Source organism: Pundamilia nyererei, unplaced genomic scaffold (genome assembly GCF_000239375.1).
Source record: "Pundamilia nyererei isolate P.nyererei 1_Seehausen unplaced genomic scaffold, PunNye1.0 scaffold00014, whole genome shotgun sequence".
Taxonomy (NCBI): domain Eukaryota; kingdom Metazoa; phylum Chordata; class Actinopteri; order Cichliformes; family Cichlidae; genus Pundamilia; species Pundamilia nyererei.
In genome coordinates this window covers 623,762-645,279 of record NW_005187415.1, presented here as the reverse complement: position 1 = coordinate 645,279, position 21,518 = coordinate 623,762, and the positions used below count along the sequence as shown (strand labels likewise).

The 21,518-nt window shown below is 41.4% G+C and overlaps 2 protein-coding genes across 2 annotated transcripts in view; one reads left to right on the top strand and one right to left on the bottom strand.

The window, feature by feature from the left end:
• Positions 1-245: 245 nt before the first annotated feature.
• Positions 246-20,540, bottom strand: abcd2 (ATP binding cassette subfamily D member 2). Its single transcript, XM_005725093.2, has 10 exons — positions 19,316-20,540; positions 18,638-18,818; positions 18,134-18,255; positions 11,775-11,937; positions 11,081-11,175; positions 8,650-8,795; positions 7,749-7,894; positions 5,185-5,269; positions 4,418-4,543; positions 246-4,304 (listed from the first exon to the last, which is right to left on the bottom strand). Exons 1-10 carry the CDS (start codon positions 20,258-20,260, stop codon positions 4,100-4,102), a joined length of 2,214 nt encoding a protein of 737 aa, XP_005725150.1. The 5' UTR covers positions 20,261-20,540; the 3' UTR covers positions 246-4,099.
• A 260-nt stretch (positions 20,541-20,800) lies between these two features.
• Positions 20,801-21,518, top strand: part of redic1 (regulator of DNA class I crossover intermediates 1) — a 6,206-nt gene continuing 5,488 nt past the window's right edge. Inside the window, exons 1-2 of the mRNA XM_005725095.1 lie at positions 20,801-21,018; positions 21,119-21,158. Coding sequence (XP_005725152.1) covers positions 20,996-21,018; positions 21,119-21,158 — 63 coding nt within the window. The 5' untranslated portion in view covers positions 20,801-20,995. The remainder of the gene's footprint in view (positions 21,019-21,118; positions 21,159-21,518) is intronic.

Sequence of the window (21,518 nt, the reverse complement as noted above, 5' to 3'; positions counted from 1 at the left end):
TTGCACTGATGCTGCTGTACTGGACACATTATGTGATGTCTTTTCGTGCACTCCTGACACATTGTCATAATTCCAAAAAGACCAGTATTGCCCAGCCTATATGATTCTCTGACCTGTGCTAAATTTAAAGAACTATTAAAGCTCATCATGTGGTACAAATATCATCATTTATTTAACAGCACTGAAAGCTGGGCTAAACTCAAGCATTTACTTAAAAGCTGAAAAAGAAGCAAGTTCATTTTTCTGAGGTTGCATTGTATCGTTTTATTTACAAGAAAATACATCTTCATCTCTCAACATAAAGTGATTTTTGATCAGATGACCTTAATGTCGCTCAAGCTCTCTTGCTGTAAAGGTTTAAAATACACAGACTCCTACACATGTGTCATATGAGATCCCCAAAAGATGACCTGGGCTACTGTTACTGAAAATTATGTCTTTAACATAATTATGTAATAATTCCAAAGCGTAGTAATCCCTGGATTTAAGGAAGAATCAATGCATGCTGGTCTGTGGTACACAGCAGCCTAATACAAATCCCACAAAAGTACAACATCATTCTCAAACTTACATATAGTCATCCATCTGCTTTTGACAATGTTGAAAAGATTGAATCTGGCTGCCCTGTAGCCATGGAATAACATGAAAATGGCCTTTCCCATAATTCCAGTTCACACACCACGCTGTACAGCAGCTCTGAAATGTAACACCACATTGTGGCTCTTGTAAAATGAAACAGCATGCACTATTAACACAATTATAAAACGACAAGCTGTTAACAAAGAAGAAACTTGTATGATCCAGTGGCGTAGAACTTGCTTCATACATAATCTCTCACTTACATTCAGTCTCTTAATAAACGATGGGGTGAGAAAGGCTGGGAGGGGGTTGGTGGGGGGTATGGGGGGGTTGCACTAGCAAGTAACAGTTCAGTAAGCCACTGCAGAGGCCTGCTGTGTTGTGGGGTTGGAAGAAATGATGAGGTCTCATTCACAAGCCAAAAATTCAATGCAGAGAAATGTTCATAGTCAGACCAGGACCAAGGCAACCACAAACACTGTAGCTGCTTTAACTTTTTTGGCCACTTGGGGGCAGCAGAAACATGCTTTGACCACTACACTGTCAGATTATTGCCTTCTCTGTGTTGCTAGTTGCCAGCAGGTGAATTTTACGTCCAGCTGATACCAATGTTCACTATCCTGTCCCCTATCATGCGTTTTCATCAATGAATAACTCCACTCAACAGTGAGAGTGGGTTTAGCCTCAGTTTTGCAGGATGATTGGACGAAAATGATGCAAAAACCCCCCCAAATAAATAAAAATCTGACAAAAGAAGAAGAAGACACCTCATCATTTCTTCTCCTGTCTATTCAAGATGAAATACTGGATTTATCGTCTCACTATGCCTGTGAAAATAGCAGGCACTTCTTTGAGCCGACCTCCTTGTTCCAGTTTTACTCGGCAGACTCTTGTGTCATTCAGCAGATCGTGCGCCTTCCTGTCAACAGAGTCCAAATGAACAAAACGATCGTGTTTCGGGTCAGAAACGTATGCCATCTTGCCGTTTTTGCAAGGCTGTGGTGATGCCCGTGATGCTCTCCCTTACATACCAGAAGAAAACAGTCTCTTTAATAGAGAGAACATCCCAGATAGGACCTTTAGACATTAAAGAAAAGAAGTGACTCAAATCTTCAAAATCCGTTTTTGCTTTCCAGTCACATTTCTTTGGGGTTTGGGGAGGGGGGGGGGGTTGTCCCACAGAAACCTGGCAGCTCTCACCCTGAGCAGAGCAGCGCTGCATCTAAATGCTCTGAAGTTCTTTTCTTAAACTGTCCCCCAAAAGCCAAGAGGGGAGGTTTCATTGCTGGCATGTAAGCATGGTAGGGACGCAGCTGGGGCTCAGGCAAATCCTGGCATGCAAACCCAACGGTATACATTAACGGTTCCATAAAAGATTAGATAATGCCTGCTTGCTTATATGCCTAAACTTAGACGTCATTTAGCCATTTTTGTCTGAGGATTCTAAGAAGTCCTTGTGTAGACGGAAATACAGCAGTGCACTTGTTGATGATGTACCTGATTGTCCATGCTCTGAGGCTCTGAACACACATATGGTGGAATGTTAACAAAACAGAGGCGTTTTAACAATATAGTGGTATCGTAATCAGTGAGATGGCTTGGTATCATTAGATTGTGCTAGTTAGTCAGGCATGGAACTGGCACTGTTTGAGGCTTATATCCAGCACGGTGTGACAGTTTCACAGAGAAGTCCAGTGTTTCTCCTGTTTTAATTAACATAATGTGTCACAAATAAAAAATACATTTACAGATTTTCTGCCACACCGTTAAAACATGAGGGAGGCTCATATCGAACATGACCAAAGTTTCAAATATGTGCAAACAATCCCTGTCATCCAAAAGCTCTGATTTCAGACACTTCTATTTATCTATATGAGCCAAAGGAACGCAAGGTGGGTGTTACCTTTTCCAGAATGACGATATCATTATAGAGTAATCTCAGGCACTAAAGCCCCACCCACCTGCTGTTCAGGCTTGCTTATGAGGGGCAGCCAATCAGAGTAAAGTTGGCTCAAAGGTCGGGTGGCCTTTCAGAGAAAGACGCTTGAACAGCTTTTCAGGTTGAAAAAAAAAAGATTATTTTGAACTGCGAATCATGCAAAGCTACGCTAGAATAAAAATATTATTAGAACATTAGAATAACCGTAATTGGTCCCCTTTAACTCAGCCCAATCTGAAAAGCAAAGGCAGTCCTGTTTGCAGCTGGTGAACCATATCAAACAGGAGCATTCCAGGTTCGAACCGCGTAAAGAGAGTACATTTATAAAAGCAGTTGTAATCGCAAGTTACCGTCACCACGCAGGAGCGCGGAATTCCCAACTTTTTTAAGAAAGGAAAAAAAAGCATTATTTTAACAGTATCACAACTTTCCATCTTTGTTACCAGCAACTTCACGTGTAAAAACAACCTATTATCTATTATAACTTAATAATTTTAAACAGCTGTAACGTGGAGCATATTCTGGAACATGGTAGAGTATTTAAATACACAAAGTCATCCTTTCATTGCTTGGCAAATATGAATGCTGTCTATGGTGTATGAAACGACTTGCCTCAAACACACATTGTCAAAACGCCAAATCATGAACTATCTACTATCGACAATGACTAGCGTGCATCTCTCCAGCAGATTTCCAGAGCCTTACATGGTCACTACTAATTACTGTTATTGTTTTTCCTCTAATTTGATATCCTTTTGTGTGTTTGTGTGTGTGTGCACTCATCTGCTAAAAAAACCCTCTCCGAGCAGGATGAGCTTGCCCTTCCTCACTGGACCTCTTTATCTCATTGTATTTGTTCAATAAACCAGAAACTTAGAGTTCTGGAGTCAGACCTGCGTCACTAATCGTTCTAATAATAGAGTCGGCATCTGAGCCCATTCCAGTGGTTCATGGACGTGCAACCTAACAAAGCTAACGTGAGGTATAAGGAAACAGATTGTACTGTGGCTCTGCAAAAAAAAAAGAAGTTAAAATTACATTCAGGAAAACTAAAATCTGCTGCTAAACTGGAATACTGCTTTGGACATCAAAGTGGCTCTAACCTTTAAAAGGTTTTCCAGCTAAATAGCAGCTCCCAGAGCCACCGTGACATGCACACCTCTGAAAGCAGAGTAAAGTGCTACAAAACAAACAAATTCATCGTCTTGGTTAATTTGGGTGTATCAGTCATGCCACTTTGAGCAGTGGAAGCAAACAGCGTGCATTACAAGCAGCAGGAATACTTGCGAATGCACTTCACTCTCCTCCGCCTCTCAGACTGGAGCAGGGCAAAGGAGAGGGTGAAAAGACGGAGGGGGAGAGAAGGGAGAGCTCAGAGGCAAAGCTGCCATTAAGAGCTCCCCTGCTTTACCGAGAGGCTCAGGGCGAAAGAAAAAAAAAAAGGGAAAAAAAATTTGTACTAACAAACTGATTTCTTTGCCTTTTCATTGCCTCGCACCTCCTCCACCACCCCCAGCTTCTTCTTTTCTCCTCGTCTCAATCCTCCTTTACCCCCTCGGATCTCTTCTCACACGTCCCCCCTCACTCCTCAGCTGTTTTTAGGACAGAGTCGTCTCCGAGGATCTTGCAGAGCTCGTTGAGGCGATTCTGCATCTCGGGAATGCCGGCCAGCTGGGTCTCCAGCCGCTGCTTCTCCTCGGTGAGGGAGAGGCGCGTTGCCGTGTCCAGCTGCTCAAAGCGCCAGCCTCCTTCCCCGTCAAACTGCAGCAGGTGGGTGTGGTACTTCCTGGAGGTGGGGAAGAAGGATTAGAAACAAAGAAAAGATTTGCTCCCTACTACAACTCCCAACTACATTAGCATTTATGGACCAAAATATTCCCCCAGTGTGACGAGGCTTACCACAGGGAGGGTCTGTGTGTGATGGAGAGCAGGGAGATGCCGGCATCTTTGGCAGCCTGGAAAATCTTTCCTTCCACGTCAATGCTCACAGCGCTGGTGCACTCATCCAACAGGGCGTATTTAGGCCTGACAGAGGCAGAGGAAATGGTTTTAAGTTGGTGCTATGCATCCACTCCATGCAATCGGATTGGTTATGCTATACACCCATAAACAAGATCCAACTGTTACAGCAGATGAACTATAGTTTTAATGGGGCAACTTCTAGAGTAGCTTAGCATGATTCCAAGTTCAAAGTAAGCCTATGTTATCTCGTACTAGGCTTCAGTGGAGCTCACTTTATCCTCTGAACCAAGCTGTCTTAGCTTCTTTCTTTAGGGCAGCTTTCCTGTAACTGGCTGCCATTTGAAAACACATGATTTGCAAACAAGAGGGTGTGGCCTCTGAACTCCCAGCCATAGCTGTGTGCCTGTGATAGTCATAATAAAGTCCTCTCTATTAGTCTAAAAGCAAAAGCAAAAAAACAAAACAAAAAACCATCTAAAACCTGCAGTTTGGCTCACATTACCTGCATATATACTGATCTCATTATTTGGCCACATTCATTATGAGCATTCACCATTTATAGAGTTGTGCAAATATGTAAACGTTGAAAAAACACACTTTAGTTTACTCTTCAGCATTCAATTTCTTAACAGTAATTCCTTCTGTGAAAACAGCCAATGGGCTACACGCTAAGAAATGTTAACCCACAGGCTTTTTCTCCTTACCTGTGGTAGAACATGCGGGCCATACCCATCCTCTGCTTCTCACCTCCTGACAACACATCCTTCCAGTCCAGCTCAGCATCCCAGCCTGAATAAAAAAGGAGGTATTGCAGAGTAAGCAAGTGTTTTTAAGTGTTCTTTTTTTTTTGTAATGAACCTCTGAACTAAAAGATTATCACCAGGGGGCAGGATTTAACTGTTTTTAGCCTTGACCATGATAGGAAATAATATGTTCGTAAACACTTGTGTGGATCACTCACTGCACCATCTTGTGGTACAAGTTGGTATAACATGAAAGCACAGCCAGACCCTAATTCAGCATCAGCTGTTATCCCTTCAGCACCATACAGAGCTGCAAAAAAAGTATTTGCCTGATTGCTTATTTTTGTATATTTGTCACACTTACACGTCTCAAACCACCATCGCACAAATTTTGATACTATACAAAGATAGAGTAAATACAAAATGCAGTTTTTAAATGATGATGTCATCTATTAAGGGAAAAGAGAGCAAGAGATTAATAACAAGTGCAGAGATTCGGTGCAGAGAGGTCTATTAATACATAGTGAGTGAGAAAGGTAAGTGAAGAAGAAATACTCAGTCCATCATGGGAATCCCCCAGCAGCCTACGCCTATTGCAGCATAACTAAGGGAGGATTCAAGGTCACTTGGTCCAGCCCTAACTATATGCTTTAGCAAAAATGGAGGTTTTAAGCCAAATCTTAAAAGTAGAGATAGATGACTGGCAATGACTCTTTCACAACGCTGTGGAGGAATTCTGTTGCACTTTTCTTCACAGAATTGATCGTGACATGATGTGTTGCTTTCGAGATCTTTTAGCCCACTTCACTTCATGTCCTATTTAAGTGATTTCTAGATTTAACACGTTTGGCATTATTGTGGGTGTGACTGGTGAAATTATAAGCAGCTTTCCAAAAAATGTGTCTAATCACATTTAATTTATGATTTAACCAACGGTCCCCAACCCTCAACTCAAATGTTCTACAGTCTCTATATTTCAAAATGAGATTACAATAGAAGAAAGGGAAGTGTAGATACTTTATAACAGCAGTCCCCAACCCTCGGGCCACGAACCGGTACCAGGTCGTGAGTCGTTTGGTACCGGGCCGCGAGAGCTGAGGCTCGGGTGTGAAATTTAGGGTGTGTTTTCAGGGTTTTTATCGTTAACTCAGTTTCCCTGGGTCTTTTCCTGTGTTGTAGCTTTGTGTCTTATTTTGAAAGAAATATTTATGTGTTACCATAGCGACCAGAGAGCATTAAGGGGCAGAGAGGAGGATGTTACTCTCAGTGTTGTTAGCACATTTCAGGAGGACACTGCTAATATAGTTACACAATTACACAGTGAATTCAGATTATTATTATATTCATAAAAATAACAGTTTTCATCTTGGTCGTATCATTTTATTTTGTTGTATTTATCCACGATGCCTTAAAGGCTGGTCCATGAAAATATTGTCTGACATTAAACCGGTCCGTGGCGCAAAAAAGGCTGGGGACCGCTGATTTAACCTACCTGCCCACCTTTTCAAATAAGGCCAGGTAGGTTAGGATAGCTTTAAACATAAAAAATAAACAAAATCATTTGAAAACTGCATTTTGTATTACATTGTTGCGCTCTACACAAATGTTTTAGAGAAGCAGTAATAGTACTTTTTCAAAGTCTGCTGATAGCTTTAAAAAAGCAACCACAGGAATTTACAACAAGCACATTTTAAGGTGGTGTTAGTTGGATATTGTGGGATTATATATGATGACAGGAAATATTTTTTCTCCTTTGTTATATGAAACATGGAGAAGGCACTTAGAGTTTGATGCCACATAAAAACTAATGAGTAAAATCCATGAAAATGAAAACTGCAATACATGACTTCACATTAGATACTGGACTAAACTGTAAAGAGTTAAAGAGAAGACAAAGACTGTGTAACGGACTAATCATCGTATCCTCTTTGGTTATATTGCATGTCTTTGTGAGCCCGTAATAATGTGACTGCATACACGTGGGCTAATTACCATGAGTAATGCAAACCTTTCTAAACTGTTTCACAGTGCAACTATTCACGCATTAAACCTTCTTGCGGCGCTAAGCTTGGTACAGTAGTTGGTTCACAACAGTGTAACCATTTGTTCTGCAGGAGGGAGAGAACGGCTGCCAATTTGTCACACACTCAAGTTTAGGAAACGCGAGCTCAAGCTCCTGGCTGATGCACACAGTGTGTTTGATCTCAAACACCAGCAAACCTTTTCTTCACAATTAAAGGTTTATAATTAAATGCTTAGGGAGTTTTTTCTTCCCACTGTTGCCAAGTGCTTGCTCACAAGGGGTCATCTGATTGTTGGGGGTTTCTCTGTTTTATTGTAGGGTCTTTAACTTACAATATAAAGTACCTTGTGCTGTGATTTAGTGACAAGGTTCCTTTAGCTCAGTAGTTGATTTTAATTTAGTATGTTGAGTTTTTTTTCCTTATCTGGTGATTGTGTGTCTTTTGATTTATGTGGTGAACTGCTGCTCTTTCATGGATAAATAAAAATAAAAGCTGTCTTACCTCCCTCTCTGTTGACAATGTGATTGAGGTTGACTATGGCTAAGATGACCTCTAGGTCCTTGTCACTCATCCCTCTGGCAGCCATGTCCTCCACCGAGTCTGGGTAGATCACCTGGTCCCGCAGTGAACCTAATGACATGTACGGCCTGGGGAAACATAAATGCACATAAGTTGTATCCGTTATGAGCACTAAAGCTCACAAATTGTGTGACAAAAGCATTTTTAGACACTTAAAGAGGAGGAGCTGAAAGAAAAAGATGTCTGTTTTATAGATAGTGTGTTGGATTCTGTTACAGCTGCCAGCTGGCCATCTCATCCTATGTATAAAATATTTACCGCACTGCAGGAGGGAGTCAGCTATGGGTACGATTACATTTGAAGGTTTGGGTAAGACTGCTTCCCACATGGGCGGCAGATCCTTGGTTTGAATCTCGACTGGTTGGACCATTACCTGTCTGTGCTCTCTGTGTTACCCTTACTCTCTCCTGTCAGAGTTGCTATATTTATTTCACTGTCTCGCTCTAAAATCAACATAAAAATGACAAAAATGTTATCACGATAACAGCTGCTGCTCCAACTGTTGCAGCTCTTGCTATATAGCAATAAAGGAGAGAGGTTACGCATAATGGATAATTACCAAACAACTATAATAATATTTAACTTGATAATATTTATCATATTTAATCATTCTGCAGAGCTAGTATTTTAAACTTAATCTGGACAGTAAATATTTGACTCTGTCCACAGCTCTGGTTTCTCTCTCAGCTGCACAGACACACTCAGGTCCTGTTACAATGGATTAGATTACTGTTACGGTTCACTGGTACAATGATCAAACCCTGCACTTGTTTTGTCTGCCGTGGGCCCTGCGATTATTGAGAGTGTGCATTTGTGCGTATACCTCTGAGGGATGTAGAACATATGCTGAGGGGAGGGTTTGTGTAGCCGGCCGCCGTAGACAGGCCACAAGCCGCCGAGGATCCTGAACAGAGAGCTTTTTCCACAACCATTAGGCCCTGTGATCAGTAGGTGCATGCTCTCTTCCACCTGAACGGGAGAGACAATTTATTAATTCTCCTGAAGCAGAGCGGGCTGTCAGTGTAATTACAATGCATCACTAGGCCATAAAGCTGTGGAAAAAGCAGGAGTGGTGTTAAACTGTTACACACAGAAAATATGGGCTCAAATTGTGGTCATAAATATTTTGTATTTGTAAATCAGTTTTGTACTTGTAAATCAGGATTTGTATGAGTAAAAAGAATTTGTGTGTGTAAAAAAGATTTGTATGTATAGCCAAAAAATACGGGTGAAACTCTGCACTCAAGTTTCAACTTACAAATACGAATTTTAACCGTATTTTTCTTCCTTTCAGCTGATTGGTCAATGTCATGTCAATCACAAATGTAACTATCCAATCAGAGAACAGATGCACCTGTCAAAAATTAGTATTTAATATCATATTGATATAATGAATGAAATTATTCATTATCTTTAGATTTCAGTAAATTGTGGCTAATAAAAGTAAAAAAGCCTGATTAATTAATTAATCAAGGCTAAAGTTCCACATATTTAAGGGCTTGGGCACTTGCGCTACAGGCGCTAGCTAGCTTCTCAAGCGTCACCTTAGCTAATTAAAATTCACTGAGCTCTCATAATAAGGCTTATGTGGTTAGTTTCACTAACAGACTGTTTAAGAAGCGCTCTTTTTTTGGTGAATGAAATTCTAGTATTACTTCATTCATATGTAAGTACTAATTTGTAAGTATGGTATATGGCTACAGCTTACTAGCCAAACTAGCTTGTGTTAGCTGATAACTTGGCACGCCCCAATCTCGTATAAATACGCTGATTCTGGCTCAAGACTAAAAATGTAGTGATGTCTATAAGGCAAATCCTTTGAAACATTAGGCCACAGCACACATTACTACTCTATCATTAGTTTCACACACAAATTTATGATTCTTATTTTCTCTATTTTCATGCACGACTATGCATTTGAAAAAATATTACACACCACTCTTATTGCTACTTATACTACTGCTAATTATTATTATTTAATTTTGGTCAATATTTACAGTTTTACAAAACGACATTGGCTAAAAATGTTTAGAATTAGAATACAAAACTTAATAATATGATATTAATTTACGTGTTACAATGCAAATTAATAATTGAAAATATGTAGACTTTAAACACACTTTAACAGGGTTATCTTATCATATGGGTCACTCTAAGTTTCATATGAACCTAAATGTCAAAATGTTCCTTTTTTCTTTTACTTGCCACAGTGAGTGTCTCAAGTTAAATGATATTCATCACCCCCATTATTTCAGCCAGCTCTTCATCCTCAGACACTATTACCCATCCTGCTTTTTTGCCTTAGTGAGCATGCTCTTCACCTGTATGCAGCTTGCTGTATGCAGATTACATGCAGTGATCTGTCCCATAAATCTTGCAGTAGTTTTGCATGTGCACTTGTTTTTTCGTGCAGGGTAAGAACTAAAAAAAAGAACTTAAAAGAAAAAGATCTTCAGTTCTTCAAAAAACTGCCATTTAAAGTTTGTGTATGATATTTATATTGAAGCTGACATTTTTAAGCACAGCATCAGCGTCTTTTTCCGTTATCAGCTCAATGTCAGCGGCGTACTCTTGTGTAACGACCTCAGGCCAACATATATAATTGGAGCCTGGTGCAGTCTGCACAGAGGTCTGTTTGCCTGTGGTGTTTGAAAGAGATAAGCTATTCTTATTCATTTGTAATGATTCCAAAAGCTGATTCTTTTGATGTCTCAAAAAGCATTTTTATCAAAAACATCATGTCAGTGTTTCCTATTGTTGCCTCCTAACAAAAGAAGTCAGCAGGTCAGAACTGGAATACGAGACACGTTTTGTCTGGTATCAAATTATCAGCGATGAAATCATGCTAACTCAATTATCCACATACAAGGAACAGATGAAAGGATCAGCAGACCCTCAGCCACTTTTGAGTGAAAAAAACAGAACCTGTGCTGAATGGATGAGCAGATCTTTGCAGCAGATTCACATCTATGATATGAGCGTTATGCATTATACCCTGCATCCAAATAAAACTGGAACGTCTGATCTGTGATTTCCACCACCATGAAATCCTCATGAGGTGAATATAGTAGTGAAAATCCAGAGGGGAGCAACAAGTTGAGACCCAAAGGATGTATCTGCTTTCTAATGAGACCCTGGGCCATTGTTTTTAAATGCTAATAAATTCTACACGGACCAAAATCCTCAGGAGTGAAGTCAGAGGGGCCTGAACTATCAGTTAAAGTAGAGCTCAGAAGGAAAAAATGATCAGCCACCTTGAAGTTTAGGCAAGATACTACAACGTCTCCGTTTGGTGTGATAATCGGGACGTTCTCACACACGATGCCCTTGTCCACATCAATCACTTCGCCTGCAGAAACACAGAAACAGAGAAAAAGGATCAGGAACTACAGTGATTGTGTATTAGAGTAACAGATTGGACTCTGTGTCTTTACCACTTCACTTATTCATTAGCTTAGCATTACCCTCCAACATAAGATGCTTTCTATTAGAGTGTATCCAACCTTTGGACATTTAGTTTATTGATTTCTTATAATGTAAGCTGATCTGTAAGCTGGCCCAGATAAGGTTTGTGCAATTCATAAAATCTGGTCAAACATTATAAATTAGCAGCAAAACTTGAGCCTGAAGTTAGCATGTAAGACAAATTCTGTTATTGATTTCAGTGAGGCAACTGCCGAAGCTATATGCTATAACTCATTGCTGATTGTTGCTAATTTGGACAACAGAATGGATCGAATAATTGTTGGCAGACAGATGTTGTTGGGGAATAAACTGAGCGTTTACCATTGACTATGTTTTGACCTGAACCAAATCAAAGCTTACTCTGGGCTTCAGGTAGCAGAAGTGGTAAAAGCAACAGAGGTTGTTGTGATGGCAACCTCTTCCTCTTCTGTTTTTTTTTTTTTTGTACAGACAAAGAGGTGTTGTGTGTACACTGCTAGCTACCCTTTATTTCCAGCGGTCCGTCTATGTGCATCTCAGGCTTGCTCTTCTTCTCCGTCGTTGTTGTGGCTGACACAGACGAGCGCTTGTAAATGCCCTTCTGGACATCCTCGAATACGACAAACATGTTGTGGACCCTCGCAGTATAGCCTGCCAGCTCCGTGACCTGTCCCAACAAACACACACGGGTCAGTCCATCTCTGGTAGATGTTAGTGTCACCACCATTGTGATAAAGATCACGATCATGGTGATGTGCCTGATAAAAATGTGACTCCATGAGTGCAGGACTTGGAACATTGATCCTAAGCTAGGTTTCATTTTAACTTCGGCTGCTGCATCTGCAATAGCCATAAAGTACATTCAGTGCCCCCGTTAACAGGAAGCTGTTCCTCCTCAATATCTCCTGGTGCTTGCTTATATTAAATAATTAAGGTTTTTATATGTTCTGATGAAGGCCACAAGGCTATAACATTAACATGTCTGCTGGCATGGCCAAAACAAATTGCAAAATGAAGATCTGTCAATACATTTCCCTAAAGTTTGTGTCAGTAGACAAGCAGACTTAGAAAAAGGTTTTGAATCTGTGTAAAATATAAAAACAGAAAAACAGAATGAAATCATGTACAAATTGCATAAACCTGTATTTTACTCACAAACCCCCCCCCCAGAAAACATATCAAATGTTTGAGACTACTCATTCGTTAAAGCTGGGGTGGGTACTTATTCAAAATAAAACTTTTCTCCAGTCAGGGGAATCTAAATCTGACTAAAGACAGGGACCATCTGGAGTGTTATCAGTGCTCAGTTTAAAAGCCTCTCTGATGATAGGAGGGTGTTTTAGTGCCTGTGGAATTGGCAGCGTGCACATCTGAACAGGCACTATAAATGTTGAAAGCTATATCCAGGTTTTAGAGAAACATTTGCTCCCATCGAGATGACGTCTTTTTCAGGCAAGACCTTGCACATTTCAGCAAGACAATACTAAAGCACATAAAATATCTTTCAGAATCTGGAGGCTGAACTTTTTATCAGATGACAAAGGCCCAGAACTGTTGAGCAGCTAGAATCGTATGAGACAAGAAAGGGACAACATCCCTGTGGTTGGGCGTGGTCTGCGGTGCCGTGCAGGGAGGGCGGACGCACCTGCACGGCATCCTTAATCACGCCCGCCTAGTTAAAAACACGGGGACTCAGGGGTTTGGGTGGGTGTTGTGGTGTGACGTGAATTAAATAAAGATGGCTCTGAACGTTGCTCCGTGGTCCCGCCGTGCCTTATTCACGCCACAATCCCTCTGCCTGAAGTCCAGCAGCCGCTCTCATCAGTTCCCAGACTTTTACCGACAGTTGTTAAACGAAGAGGCTGTACCACACAGTGGTAAACATAACTTCTTTGTGAGGCATTGCTGCCATCAAATTCAAAATAAGCTCATATTTTCTTAAACTGCTACATTTTCTCAGTTTGTGTTTTGATGTTTTTTGTTTCCCATATGCAATTTTGAAATGAATTAAAATGACAGATTTATAAGATTCAAAAATCATTGCATTTTGTTTTTACTCACATCTTACAAGGCGTAGCAACTTTTCCTTACTGTTTGTGTGTGCTTTTGGATTAGATATATCATATATTTGCTTTTCCTCTTGTGGTTCTTTGCACCGTGATAACAGGCATGCACGCAGATTCCCCGCATAGCTCAAAAGAACAAAACAAAACAAAACAACCCTACTTCCACTTCCAATGTTCAATTTTTATCCAGACCACATCTCACTGAGATCATAATTTCACTTCACTTAACCAGCTCTAAATGTCATCCTTAAATAATTACTACTTATTCTGTATTTTCACCTTGTATTCATCTACCTCTTCCTGGATTTTAAAAAGAGATTTTTGTAAATATGATCATAAAATTAGTAAAATAATACATTTACTGCTGAGGCAACAGAGGAAAGGAGCCAAATGTGTTTACAGGCACCTGGAGAGTGTTTCTTTTCGCTTTCTGTGGTGCACCCTGCAGCGAGACAATGCCGGCTGTTGACACAGCTTGATTATTTTAAACATCAAGCACCATTTCTGGGAATTCATGGACACTGTGCGGGGCGGCGGACCAGCTCAAACTCATTCAACCAGTTATATTTCTACTCGTGTGCTGGTTAGCCCAGTGGCTGCCAAAGTTCAACAGCATAGCAATATATATTAGGGGTGCTAAGGTTCAGTTCGGTTTGATACTTTTCGATACAAAAAAATGTTCATGCTTTTTGAATTTGTCATTTATTAAAATTATAAATATATATTTTAACTCAAAAGTACCGTTTTTAAATGTAATGTTGCTGAAACAACAAAGTAATAAATAAATAAATCTATCTGATCGAGAAATCCCTCATCTTTGGAAAAGAGAGTTTATTGCAGAAAAACGGCTCTTTCCAAAATAAAAGCTATACTATAGGCTTCTTCTGGGCTATATTCTCAGCAGCATATTAAACATATCAGGTCCCCCATAAGGAGAATCCTGTGCTAACAGCTGTCTAAATGACTCCGGTAAAGTTAGTAGCATGCCTGCTTGTTGTTTTTGTCTGCTTCCACTTGTCTTTGCACTAGGATGATGTCGGCGTAAATGTGCAGTCAAATTCGTTGTGTTCCCACTAGTGCTGTCAGCGTTAATCTGAAATGACGTTAACGCCACAACACGGCTAATCTCCGTTAACGAGCTACCGAGGATCGCCCCGTACATGGGGCTGGACAGCGTCAACACGTTAACAAGCAAACTGCGCTAAGCACTAGTTCCCACCAATGTAATTGAGCATTGCGTGGCACATCCAACATACTGTTTTACTTTTTACATGATGCGCTTACCTTCAGGGTCATACTTCACATGAAGACCAAAATAGTTCCAAAGGCCAGATCTGAATGAGGGTGGGGGAGGTTCAATTTGCCATGTTGCAAGGAGATTAGCTTCTGTCTTGCTAGCATGCGCTGCACTCACTGGATCTGTGCTCGACAGTGCAGCCTAGGCGGAGTAGTCGAACGCAGATCCACTGAGCTCTCAACAGACAGCCTCATCAGAAGAAAAGTTGATAAAATAAATTAAAAATGTTGTATTGTTCGATACATATGCTACCGAACCAAAAGCACTGTATCAAACGGTTCAATATCAATACGAGTATCGTTGCACCCCTAATATATATGCAGCTTCAGTTTATTTTATTATGAGCCTCATTAACAGCACCAAAAAACCCACTGGGAAAAAGAACCACAGCCCTGCATAATGACATCTCACATTTCAACATAAGTATAGCAATGATTACAAAACACACACATTTGTGTTCTTTATAGTCTGCCTTTGTTCAAAATCCCTGATGAAAACATGCTGTTTGACTCATTTTTTGTCTTAGTAATTAGTTCAACTTTTGCATGATATATCACCCAAATGTTAGTCCGATTGAATTTTTCTTGCTTTTGCTAAAATAAAGTGACCTCCTAAAGCCGGGAACACGCTGTAATAATGCAAAATCCGTTTTGTACAAAGCAATTGGACATCTTATGCAAGAGAGATCCTTTTGATATGGCTGTATATAAGTAAACAATATGTAAGTAATCAGTTTAAATATTTAACCAGCCTAGACATTCATGCAGCATTGCAATATTTGTCCTGAATTCCCCAAAAAACATACTGGGGCAAGTTAAATACCACTAAAACCATCACATCCACTATTCTGGTTTAGAATCAAGCAAACCTGAGCTTTTCTTTGCTTGAGCTTTTTAAACGTGACGAAATTTTCAAATACTGGGGTCAGCATATGTGCAAGTAACCCCTGTGTGTTTCTTTTTTTGAAATCTTGGGTTTCTATGATGTCAGTGAGAGAGGATGTCCCTAATATGGTCATCTCAGAAGAGGGGCAATCACATGAAAACGCCCCCCTCCAGTATAAGTTAATAAGGATTATTTTGAATTGTGACTCACGTGAAGCTAATCTAGCAGCAGAATAGATCCCTTTAACTAACACCCAGCTGCAGATTAAATGAGACCTAACTGCCCACTCGTAAACACGGCTCTGTTCTGAAGACCAGACAAGGCAGGTGCTGTAATCTGGTGCTTGCTGGGTTTTTTGGTGTGCTCAGCAGGTGTATTAGCAAATACAGCCGCTTCATCCTTTCTGATTGGCCTAAAAAGAGTTCAAGTAAATGCTGTTGATCTTCCAGCTCTGCAGAAGTGCAGAGCTGAAAGATCAACAGATGGAGGATTATTTGCAGCTAAGCTGAGCTCTGAGAGAAGGAGCTCTCAAAACACACACACAAGCGCTGGGTTTCACTGACCTATAGTGACACGAGAGTGATGGTGGATTCACTCTTCAGGAAGTGAGGCCTATTTAAGCCCTCTGTGTTCAGTTCTGTTCCCATAATAGAATTCCAAGCAGTGTAACACATACAGCATGAGAGCACCAACCTGACCCAGTTCTGTTTTTTACTTAGTCACTGGATCATGTGCTGATAGAACAGGGTGCCAATTTTAATGTACACGAGTGAACTACTGTGTTGTGTGTGAGGTTGGTAGATATTAGCCAGCACATCTTCATGTCTGTGTGCTTTTCACATAAAAATAAAAAACAAAACGGGGACTTTTAGTCTTACCTTGTTATTGTGGAACAAAGAACAAAAACAACAGCAAAGCTTTTTAAGATGAGTAACAAACTACTGCAAGGTAGGACTTGTCATGGGCCAATCTGACTGCACACACACACACACACACACTCCTCCATATTAAATAGGCAGAGTGTGTGGAGGCGTGAGCTGGGCACGCTGCCTCAGGAATGTGCTCCATCCCTGCTGTCTGTCAAACTGCACACACACACACACACACATCTCTTGGCCTTGCACGCAGGGGCACGCCGCAATGCATCTCAAGCCACGCGCGCACACGTGCTCAAAACAGAAGTGCATGCAGGCTTAAACTCGTATCCCCCGGGAATGTGTTTTTCACAATAAAATGATAATCATGGTGTGAAGAAGGTGGCATGATGGGAAATTCTTTAGCACGGGTGAAACAGTTAAGGAAGCTCACAGCCAACCGCAAGCACATCGAACCAGTTTCATTTCCTCCTCTTTGACGCTGTTTCGGGCTGCTGACAGTCAAGTTACTCGCTGACAGGCATGAGATAAACCCGCCAGATCTTTGCTCAAATATTCCACATTTTTATAAAGGGAATTATCAAAAAGCCTGGGATAGTACACGCCAACACACAGGGTGGCACGTGATCAAAAGTGCAGCAGTACTAATGAGCTGCAGTGCAACACAGCTTCAGCACAAATGTGCTGCAACCAAATCCTCTTATGGACTTCAAAATGTAGCCTGAGAGAGAGAGAGAGAATGAACTGGTCTTGCAATTTCTTTCTTTCTTTCTTTTTGGATTAAAGTGCAATGAAAGATCAGGGATTTGGCAATCAATGAACAAGGTCTTTCATTCAGCTTTTTTTTCTCTTCTTTTTCCTTTTTCATGCTGCGTGGTGAGTTTTGCAAGAAGAAGAAGAAGGAGAGAGATGGACATAAATCAATCCGACATTCTTGATGTCCACTCGTCCATGTACACATGGGCCACCGGAACGACCCACCGATGCTCAAACCTGGCCGGTTTATTTCTTCAAGAAGACATTTTTACTGACATCTGAGCCAAAAAACTGCAAAGTTGTGACACTCTGTACAGTCTTGGGTACTTCCTACTGTTCAGACGGACAATTAAACCTAAAAAGCTGCCAGATATGTTGTGAAAGAACAAAATGCTGAATCATTATAAGTTTAAATAAGCGCAAAAGACCTTTTCTTGTATGAAACTTCTGCTGCACTGCAATTGACTCTCAAACACATCATTTGCAGGATATAACACGTATTCAAAAGGCAACATTCATAAATTTCCATCTTAAACAGCAAAAATCTGTTATTAACAGATTAATCACTTCTTCATACAGTCTCTAACTTATCCAAAAATAATGAAAAATCTGTAATTTAATGCCTTAAAAGGGAAGCATTCCACATGTTGCTTTTCTGGACTCTACTAGAGCAGCTTTGCATGATTCACTTCATGCACAGGATGAAAGAAGTCCCCTCTCCCTTTAACCCAGCTTGCCTTCTGATTGGCTGGCCTTTGCAAACAGCAGGTCTGGACAGGAGGTTGGACTCACAGCCAGAGCTGTGTGCCTCAGATGACTAGATTATTAACATCAGAGTTGCTGCAACTTTTAGAATGGACGAGTATGAAATGCAGGTGTGCATGAGAGATCAGTGTAAGATGTGGGCCTGTGAGTCTCAGTTATGAAGTTTTCTGATTGAAAATGACAGCAAAGTTGTGTTAAATTCAGCATACTACGGTGCACCTCTTTGTAGGAGGACATGATCCTCTCGATGGCATCAGCTCCTGAGGCCAAGAGGTTACGTGCGGTGGTGAACGCCTCTGTTCTCTCGCTCACCATCACCTGGGTCTGACCGTCAGCTGTTTCTATAAGGGTGGAAAGACAGGCACAAGACATGGGACAGTGAGCAGAACAATTAACTTCGGGACCTCAAAAGACAAAACAGAGCTTTGTGTGTCAGCGGTGCGAAACATATTTTCACACTTTCACCTGGGAGTATAAGGATACGATGGAAAAAGGTTCATTAAATATCTGTAGGTACAGTGTAATAAGGGACTCGGTTACAGGCTTATTATTGATGCTGAGAGCTCATCAGGGAGGTGTGGGAGGCAGCTACTGTTTTCACACATGCTAATCAGCTCCCGCTGGTAGAGCAAGCAGTAACTACAGTTATTATAGTTGCACTTAAAAGGCTTAACAAGCACAAGACTCGTGCTAGGGTAACGCTACACCTAACCAACTCCCTACCGCTGTCAGCGAAGCCGGTGGCTGTGATGATGGGCACGGCCACCATGACGAGCCCGGCGCCGCTCCACACGTACTTCATGAGGAACTGCTCGATCATGATGTACCAGAGCCGTTTGGACAGGATCAGGTTCATCTGGTCTGCCAGAGCCCGGTAGCACTTCTGCAGCTGACACATCTCCACCTGCAGCGGGCGGTACATCAGAACATGAAGCAACACAGGCATTTCCCAACTCTCTGTGTGATCTGTGAAAAAGGCTGTGCAGTAGAATTTCTTCAAGATAATAGTAAAGTCTTTCACACTGATGCTCTTTCAGAATAAAAATAGCTTTTGTCAATAAAGTTAAAACTAACTGCTAATCTTTGTGCCGGCTCTTATAGCATATTTGTGATCCTAACAGCCTCAAGCAGCAGTAGATGGAACATTGTTATGGATATGACCATTCATCTTAGCTGGCCATCCTCAAAGACCTACCTCTAAAGTTACCGCTTCACCCATAGTAATTACATTGGTGTCTACAGATTGTAAATGTGTCATGCATTTCACACGTAACGTGGCACATCCGGGCACAGACACTTCCTAATAAATAAACACAATAATGATCGTGTGGCTGCACATAACTCCCACACCGCTTCCATTCTGCAGCTAGCACTCACATGCCCACATCCGTCTCTGCATACCTTGTGTCCTCTGTAGAAAGCTATTTCCTCAGCATTAGCAATGATCCTAGAGTGCACATAGCGCAGGTAGCCCTTCCTGTGAGCCTCTTCGGCCACCAGCTTGCCAAATTTGGGCGAGCATGCACGCAGGACTTTAGCCGTGGCAAATACCACGAGCCCTGCCAGCAGGGTCGGACCGGAGGCGTTGGCCCCCCTGGACCTGGCGGTCTGAATCAACGTGTAGGAGGTCAGCATCACATCCAGTATAGGCTTGGTGAGGTTAGAATAGAGATGGGCCACGGACTGGGAGAACATCATCACGTCCTCGGTGAGAGACTGGTCCGGATTGGCGAGCCTCCCGTCCATGTTGCTGACTTTGTAGTAGGTCTGATTGGTGAAGTAGGTCCGATAGGCATGGTTCACTAGCCGGGTGCGGAAGGCCAGAGCCAGTTTGCACTCCAGGTACCGGATGGCGCTGTTGACGAACGTGGCCGGGATTGCAATGAGGAGCCATTTGATCAGCTGGATGATGAAGCGTTTGGGTTTTTTCTCCACGATCGTTTTGACTATCTTGCCGTCCAAGCTGGCAACGTAAATAGAGAGAAACGTCCTAGATATCAGCGCCACCGAGTGCAAAGAGAGCAAAGCGAGCTCTCTGGAAACGAGCTTGGGAAAGAGGATTTTACCAAGTTCCAGGATCTGCTTGAAAAACTCAGCATTTACCCCCGGGGATTGTTTCCTATCAATCACAGCATCCGTTTGAGTCTTTCCCGAGCAAGTGGAGCCGTTCTCCGCCTTTGAAGCCCGGTGATTGCTCCCAGGACCTTTGTTTTTGCAGAGCTGCTTGCAGATGATGGGGTACAGCGTTCTGACACCGTATGCAGCAGCCGCAAGAAACACGGCTCGCTTCGCCGCGGCCGTGCGGTCCCATCTCACTTTAGACGCCGCATCGAGGATGTTGGACATTTTTCAACCGTTAGTCGTCTCTGCAACCAGCCCTTACTACACCCATCCCCCAGACCTGACTCACCGCGTCGACATAAAGAGCGAGAGGGAGTTCTGATGGCCGGACTGATGTGAAGCGAGCCCGATACTTGTGCCGCTACATCCTGCTCCCCTTTTTTGCGCCAGCTACAAGCACTCCAAACTAGAACAAGTGCACTTCCGGTTATTGTTGCCAAATTAAAGGCGTCCCTACCTCCACCACACAAACGTGTCTGTGTTAGCTTTTATTTTATAAAGAAAATCAGCCCAACATCCGGTTTTGCTGTCGTCACTGGCGACTTAGTTTGCAAAGGGGTTTTTTCATTGGTCGAGCCCCCGGCAAAAATATGATTGGTTGTCTGACAGACGTAAATAAATTAGTCCCAACTGATTTATTCTACTATACTACAGTATTTTATTTTAAGCAAACGTAAGGCACAGTGAAACAAAATACAGAAATAAAGCAAACAAACTCCGTGAAAATTACACATATATATTTTCTTCTTTGGGCATTTCTGAGCATGTGTCGGAAGTCTGGTGGTTCGTCCTCGCGCTTCTATTGTATTCTGAAAGCTAAGATAAAGTTAGCTACCTAGCTGAAACAAAACAATAAGCTACGCATGCACTCTGAATTTCTGTGCTGACACAGGCACAAAAGCTTGAACTTTGTAGTTTTCTGGATTTTGTCGTTTCTATAGTAATTAAGAGCTGTTAAAAATGAACTGGGTTGGAGGTTCAAGGTAAGAGAAAGCAAATTTTGGTTATTAGCTGATGTGTTAATGTATATCATATTAGCCTATAAATGTTTAAGCTAACTAGACATGTAACTGCTCATTTCAGAAACCGGTTAGTGATGAGGAATAATGCCAAAAAGCAGAGGGTAAGACAACCAAATAAAACGTACATTATTTTACATTAAGTGCAGGACCCCAAAATGCAAGTAGGATGCTAAATATTAAATGTTTAATTGTATACTCCATAAAATATTGTGTCCAGAAGAAAACTTGCTTTAAAGGGATGCATTTCTAACCAGGGTTGTTTTACAAAATGGAAAGAATTGTTTTGACTTTTAATTTTGAGTATAAGTTAAATTCTTACATAAGGAGGTCAATAGTGCACAGGTTGCATATTGAAAATATATTTAAAGTAGTGGAATAAGACTTTTAATAATAATAATAATAAATTTTATGTAAAAGCCACGTTCAAGACATCTAAGTAGAACAATGACAAAACGAAGATC